This window comes from Gossypium hirsutum, chromosome A12 (assembly GCF_007990345.1).
Source record: "Gossypium hirsutum isolate 1008001.06 chromosome A12, Gossypium_hirsutum_v2.1, whole genome shotgun sequence".
NCBI lineage: Eukaryota > Viridiplantae > Streptophyta > Magnoliopsida > Malvales > Malvaceae > Gossypium > Gossypium hirsutum.
The window spans coordinates 40,531,006-40,538,735 of NC_053435.1; the positions used below are offsets into that span (position 1 = coordinate 40,531,006).

At 30.1% G+C, this 7,730-nt stretch overlaps 1 protein-coding gene across 1 annotated transcript; it reads right to left on the reverse strand.

Annotated features, from left to right (window-relative positions):
- Nucleotides 1-4,348: 4,348 nt before the first annotated feature.
- On the reverse strand, nucleotides 4,349-6,657 carry LOC107957144 (cyclin-D5-1). Its single transcript, XM_016892578.2, has 5 exons — nucleotides 6,246-6,657; nucleotides 6,073-6,159; nucleotides 5,692-5,980; nucleotides 5,470-5,606; nucleotides 4,349-5,382 (listed from the first exon to the last, which is right to left on the reverse strand). The coding sequence occupies exons 1-5, from the start codon at nucleotides 6,492-6,494 to the stop codon at nucleotides 5,203-5,205; spliced, it is 942 nt and encodes a 313-aa protein (XP_016748067.1). The 5' UTR covers nucleotides 6,495-6,657; the 3' UTR covers nucleotides 4,349-5,202.
- Between the last annotated feature and the right edge of the window lie 1,073 nt (nucleotides 6,658-7,730).

Sequence of the window (7,730 nt, forward strand, 5' to 3'; positions counted from 1 at the left end):
AATTACATTTTTGCCCCTAAACTTTTGCATAATTACACTTTTGCCCCTAGGCTCGGTAATTAAACTTCATCCCTTATTCTTATGTTTTATGACATTTTGATCATTTTTCCCTTCTATAGAAACATCAAATTCACACTCTAACATGCACTTATGACTATTAGGTATTTTTACCGATTAAGCCCTTTTACTCGTTTTCACTTAAAACCGAGTAATACAAGTTGTCTAACATAATTTAAAACCTAATATTCTATCATAAAACACCAAAATACACAAATTTCACCTATGGGTATTTTTCCAAATATGAACCCTAGGTTGAATTATTGCTAGCATAAGCTTAATCAAGCTACTGGGATTCCAAAAACGTAAAGAACATTAAAAACGGGGCTTGGAATCACTTACTATGGAGCTTGGAAGCTTGAAACAAACCCTAGCTATGGAGAACCCTTGAAATTTTGACCAAATGAAGAAGATGGACAAAAATTGGGTTTTAATTTTGTTTTTAATTCATTTTAATAACTAAATAACCAAAATGCCCTTCCTACTAAACTTTCAAAAAAATTCCATCCATGTGCAATTTTTGTCCATAGACTTAGAAATTCGTCAAATTGCTATTTAAGACCTCCTCATTAATATTTCAAAGCAATTTCATACTAAAACTCCTAGAATGCAAGTTTTGAAAATTATTCGATTTAGTCCCTAATTTCAATTTAAGCACTTTAGGCATAGGATTTCATCACGAAATTTTCACAAAATCATGCAATCATATCATAAACATCAAAATAATTATACAATATTTATTTCTATCTCGGATTTGTGGTCACAAAACCACTATTCCGTTTAGTACCTGTTGATGCCATAACAAATAATTGAAGTCATTAAAAAGAATATTAACCTTCTTGGTGGAGAAGAAAAGGCTGTCAAGGATTGAATTAGAAACTATTGTTGGTGTAGTGGGATGAACCATGAATGCTCCACAGGTCCTCAAAAATCCGTAAGGAGAGAGACGTTTGATACCATGTTAAACAAAGTAACAAAGACAGAAACATAATGCTTAAAGTTTCATTTCCATTCAACTTTTTCATACTTGAAGACTTGAGTAAGGGTATTTATACAACAAAGAATACTTTGTTGGCAACAATAATAACAACACTAACCCATTAACTGCTAGTAACTGACTTACAACAGGCTTAACAAATAATATTTATCGTAACACTATTGAACTAATGAAGCAAGCACCAGTTGGAAGGAAAGGAAATTTTATCGGTAATGTCATGCGGAACAATATCTAGGGGCAATCTCTATATCAATTTATTGTAATATGGTATCTCCAGGAAAGAGGAAAAGTAATGTTTTAATCTTGACTGCCCTGATTCTGATATGATACTGAACATAGTTATTTTCAATTCATTTGTCTTATGTCAAGTACCTTTTAGCAAGAATTCCTTGATACTCCTTAGTGCAAGTTGTTATATATGCCATTGGTGGAATGCTAACTTTTGGCATGCTAGAAAATAATTGTGAGCTAAAAAACTGTCATTCGGACTCTTCATTTTTTAAATTACCTATATCCAATTCTAATGTTTGACAGATTCAAACAAGGGTATAAAGATAGATCCTCCAAGGATTCATATAATGCGAATTGGAAATTTGATAAAACAGGAAAAGTTAACATACCGAGTCTAAGTAACATAGGACAAAAGTATCATGTATTGTTTAGCTTTATTAACATGGTTTATCACCACCAAGGCATGAAGAAAAACTCCGAATGCTTGGTCATTTTCAACAGGTCTTCAATGAGATCAGTTGACGGGACATGGAAGAAATCGATGCTTTTAGGGGCATATTAGATAACTCAGTTTTCGTGGCTGTTCTTAGTTGCACTGCGGTCTTCTATATCATTATCGTCGAATTTTTAGGTACATTTACGAGCACAACGCCGCTTACATGCTAACAGTGGCTGGTATGTATATTCATCGGATTCTTAGGCATGCCGATGGATCCCAGTATGAAACCACCATAGAGGGAAATAAAAAAATCGTCAAGATTTTTATTACTTGGTATCTGGAAGTTCTAATATCACACACACACATATATACTAATCAATAATTGTGTAGTTTATAGATAGAATGGTAGTCTATTTCTCTTAATTTCAAAGGTCAAAAATTTCGATGCATCCTTCACTATTATCTTCGTTAGTTTCTACTCAAAATTGAAGTAATTCAATAAAAAAGATGTGCCATATAATATGTACCAAAAGGGGAAAAATTAGTACATTTAAAGTGGAAATTTATTCATTTATATAAAACTGATGTTTCATAATTTTTAGCCTGAAAATTATAAAAACAAAAATAATTTAGAAATTTAAAAATGAAAATGGATAAAGTTTAGTGAATCCAAAAAAAATTGAAGAAATGGGAGTAATCCACCTTACATGCTTTTTAATGTCGAAATTGCTTTTCTCATGCTTTTTAATATCCAAATAAAATAATTTAAGATGAAGTGAATTGAATAGAATGAATGAAAATTTTAGTTCTGTTAATGAGTTACATCCTAAAGATTTGAGTGATATTGATGAAGATTCCAACATGGATGGCTCCTTTGTTGCTGAGAATGAGATGTAGAATGTCCAAAATATGAACATAGAATCAAGTCCACCAAGAGGTATGCATTTCACAAGCATTCATATCTTGTTTGATGTTAAATAAATTATTAAAAAATTTATAAAAAATAAAATATATATTAAAAATAGTTAAATTATTAGTTTTAGTCTAATTCAATTGGTTTGTATTAATTCGTGATTCGTTCAATTTAAAACTTTTTTTTAAATTGGTGCCCTATAGTTTATTGATTCTACTAATCTAGTCTAATTTAGATAACTTTTATATAAATAATTAAAAAGAATCAGAGTCAAAAATGGTTAAATGCAAGCTCACACATAAAAAAAATTATTTTAGAATCGGGTTGGGATCGACAAATCTAGTTATGGGTATTGTTTTCTTTATAAAGTAAAATATTAATAATTTTATCTTTTAAAGAAAGAATTCTCGATAATCTTTAGTCAATATGAAATAATTTTAATTTTTGAGAAAAAAAGATGCAAAGAAGACTAAAACTTGACTATAAAATCATTAACTCAATTATTTATATTATTATTTAAGTTCCTAAATGAGTTGGTGTTATCCTCAATTGTGTCACCAACTTGATCAGAGAAATTACTGAAATATCCTTTTATAATTAAAATAAATTATATTATTTGAAGATATTTTAATCTTATTGTTTAAAAAACCCAATAAAAATATGCATATGACGGGATTTGAACCTGAACCCATTGCATTAATAAAATCTTAAATTTATGTAAGCACACATTATAATTTTCATCATAATGTATTTGATTGAGTTGGTGTTGAGTTAACTTGTGACATCAACTCATAAACTATTTAATTTTATTTTATTAAATTTAGTATTGTACATATCTTATGTGTTATTATTATTTAGTTTGAAACCATACGTTTTATTAATTATTTTTATGCTATTTTTAAACATGTATTTATGTTTTATATTTGTGATTCCTACACGCATACACATATCATAAAATTTTTAGTATTAATTAATCAACTTAGATTGCTTCCCTTAAACCATATGAATAAGCCTACATTAATATCATCAATTCATACCCTAATTTATACATCTAAGTATGCAAAACACTGTTTGAACTTGGATATTTCCACTTATTTGAGGGTAGGAATATCTCAATCCAAATGTCTTACTACTTTTTATCATCTTTTAGCCTCTCATTTTTCCATTGCAAATATATATTGCCAAAATGTGTAGGCTTAAAAATAGTCCGTTTATCTCACGTGTTATTATTTCCTCTATTAGCACATGTTTGCAATCAAGATAACCCCATCTCATCTTAACTAAACATAAGCCTGGTTTTCGGTATGGATTGCTGATAAGAGTGTCAGCTGAAAAATAAAGATATGGTTATGTCAGTCCTTAAATTACCATAAAAACAACTTGGACAAATTTAAAATTATTATCAAAGACATTTTGTAGGTACATTTGCTTACCCTAACAAAAATGCCCGTGTTTGGCGCTTATCTAGACAATCTTTTCAAAGACTTTAGATAGTAAAAGTAGAATAAAATTTTTTATATTAGAATTTAAATTACATTTTAATTTCTTATTAATACTTTAATCTAATATATAAAAATTAATTTATTTATTTTAAAAGTAAAATAAACATAATATAATTTGACTCATTTGACGCTTAGTACACCTTAAAATTTTGAGATATTCATGTCTAAAAATCATATCGGAGTTCTAGGAAGGTTAAAAATGCAGAAGATGAAATTGAAAATCTGTATGTATGATTTGACAGAGTTCTTCAAACGTTGCAGTCTTTACTGTCTACAGAGTCATTTGAAAGAACAATGAAAACCACATTGTGCGACTTTGATGGAACATTGAACCACTGAATAAATGTGTCGGGAGAGAAACCATATGTATATTCACAGGACTAATCACTGGAGACTAAAATTCAATGCCGTACGATGCCAGACTGGATCTCCTAAGAACCCCATGAAAGCATGTGGAAGGGCTGAGCCTCTGACACCCAATTTCCCAACTGCATTCACCCCTTTCAACCCCCCCCCCCCGGGGTTTTTCCCCCAGTCCACCTCAAAACAAAGTTATTCCAACTTTGGGTCCTACACCATCACCCAAAAGGAGCAAACAACAGGTTTCACATGAACAATTTTACAATGTGGCTGGTGTGGACTGTGGCATAAAGTGTTTACTCACAAATCTTACTCGCCTTCTTGCATCATCTATCTTAATAATCTGTTTACTTCATTATCAGGGTAGAAGATCCCCTTTGATTCCTTAAAAGAAATACTTTTGGGGTTTTTTAATGGCCCTCTAATCCTAGTGCTGCTTCTACCTAACAGTGACAAAAAAACTTCCCACTCATCAAAAAGGAAACCACAACATTCCAGGCAAATCCAATCACCATTCATCTTATTGGAAAATGGAACCCTCAATCATCATCAACAAAAATCGTAATGAAAAAACGCTGATGAAACCTATAAGTAAAATCTAATTCCAAGAATCGATTTTATTTTATTTTTGTATTTTTTTAAAATCAAAATAATCCAATCAATAAACCCAAATCTTATCTGCAAAAAGATGGCCAACAGATTTTCATTGATCAGAGTCGTTGAATGTAAGCTTTCTCTTAGTGCCAACCCCATTACTGACAGCACAAGAGTTCTCAGGTGCATGATATACTGAAGAATAATTTGAGGAAACTACAGATTTTGGTGTCTTACAGATCCTCATCTCTATTTCATGCATCATATTATAGCAGCAAAATACATTTTCCTGTTATCAAATTCAATTGCATGATTGTCATTAGTATAGTGTTGAAGTCATATAAATAAGAGGGAAATATAACACAGAATCGCTCACAATTTCTAGAGATCCCCAGAATGAAATGAAATTCATCTTGAGCTCCATTGCTTTTCTTGTTAATCTTTTATCAGAAGAAGCGGCTAACACCGCAGCTGCAGCAATAACCGATGATCGATGATCTACCAAATTGATTTCTGCACATCAAAAAGATCTATTCGTAAACATAAGCATACAAAGCTAAGTTCATAACTACATTCAAAGCTGGATTTTTAGAATTACCTTTCATCATAAGCACAATAAGATGCAGAGCTTTTGAGACTAATCCTTTAGGTTTAGATTCACCATAAAATTTATGGATGAAGTAAGATAAATAAGCAAAGGGCGTGATTGTACTCATCTTCCATTCCAAAGTACTGACTACCAATAACTCCATTCTTTGAATCACTTTGTTTTCAAAGTGATCTTGTGTAGGATATTCTGATAAAACAGGTACTCTGCGCTCTTCCATTTTTGCTGCTAATGATAAACACGCCACCGACAACAATCGAATAACCCACAACTTCCCATCCTAACATCCAAAAATACATTGTTACAAACACAAACGAGAAACCTTTCATTTGACCATTGCTTGAACAATAAAAGAAAAAAAAAAGGGCTTACATCAATGGATTTCTTTGAGAGAAATCGATCCAAGTACATTACAGACAGATATGCTGTATGGATTTGAAACCCAAAGAGTGTTCTTGTCTAGATCAAAGAAAAAAATGTTTCATCGAACCATCCCTACTAAAAAGGAAAATAATAAATAAAGAAAAATCAGAAAAAATACAAACATTAAACATCCATTCAATAGCATTCAAGCGAGCACATTGCGGCCATTTGTTTCGAATGGTAATGGGATAATCAGAGATACAAGAAGTTTCTCTTTGAATCAACTTCTCAATATATTCATCATCATCATCCTTATCATTCAAGTAAAGATTTTCATCGTCTTCAGCTTCTGTTTCAGAAAAAGAAACTTCTTCTTCAGTTTCTTGAAACAAGAGATTAGAGCAAGAAAAGTAACTCTCAAACTCCCCCATTTGTCTGTGGACTTCAAATCTCAACCAAAAGAAGAAAAACAAAACATGGGTTTGGTCGTTTATTTCCTACAAGGCTACAACTAGTAGTATATATGTAGAGTGTTGAATACACGTCTGAGGAGATTAAGGAAAATCCTAGAGAATGGGGAGTCCCCAATTTAATTTTTTTATTTACTTTATAAATCATTTTAATTTTTATGGCGTAAAAATAAGTATTTTATATTTAAAATAATATTCAAAAGACGTTCATTTTGTCGAATAATTATAGAAATTTAAAACTAAAAATAATATAAAATATTAAAAATCAAATTGAGTATAATAAATAATTTAAAAAATCTAAAGAATCCAACTAAACCAAAATGACCTAAAAAGAGATTTCAGTTGTGAGGAGTGAAAAAGCGGGAAAAGAGAAGGTGATGATGAGAGTCGCGGTTTTGGTGCCGCCAAAATCAGCGGACGAGATATAAGAGAGAAATAGGCGTTATTTGGCAGTTACGGTGAGTGTGCACCGTAGGAAACTAATCATGCACCCCACTCTTACGCGCTTCTCTCCCTCAATTCTCTGCATCTTTTGGGAGATTCTGCTTATGTTGGTAGCATACGGGTCAAAGGTATTGTATAATTATTACTAAAGTATCCTATACACGGCCATTGTTAGTGGAATAATGAAACTCCTACTAGGTTTAAATGATGCCATAATTAAAATTTTAAGTATTGAAATTTTACTCTTAAATTTTATAAGTGATGAATTTATATTAGAATATTATTTGATAAATTAGTAAATATAACTATTAAATATAATTGTGATGTTTGATAAATATAAATATTGATTTTTAAAATATTGTTAATTATTAATTATTAATTTTATTAATATAATATTTATATTATTTTAAATTGTTTTAGATAAAAGATAAATATAGTATTTTGAATATCTCATTTTTAAAGAGATATTTCATTTTAATTTTTAATAAAATAAAACCGATTTAATACTTTTCTAGCTTAAGCGATAAGTACAACTTACTTATCTTATTCAACCTTATTTTTTACTGAAAATTTTATATTATGTAAAAGATTAAAATTGATTATTCAACACATTTGAAATAATAAATGCTAAAAAATTTCATTTTCAATGAAATGAAAATATTCAAAAATAAAATAAAAATTTCCAATGGTTTATCAAAGTGTATTATTTTTATTCCATGCACTAGAGATGAATAGAACAATTAAGTATAATAA

Excerpts from the sequence above, each read along its gene's own strand:
- LOC107957144 (XM_016892578.2), bottom strand. The coding sequence starts at position 6,494 with ATGGGGGAGTTTGAGAGTTACTTTTCTTGCTCTAATCTCTTGTTTCAA. Across the intron at positions 5,981-6,072 it reads TCTCAAAGAAATCCATTGAT|GATGGGAAGTTGTGGGTTAT; the intron begins GTAAGCCCTTTT and ends TTTGGATGTTAG. Across the intron at positions 5,383-5,469 it reads TCTGGGGATCTCTAGAAATT|GAAAATGTATTTTGCTGCTA; the intron begins GTGAGCGATTCT and ends ATTTGATAACAG.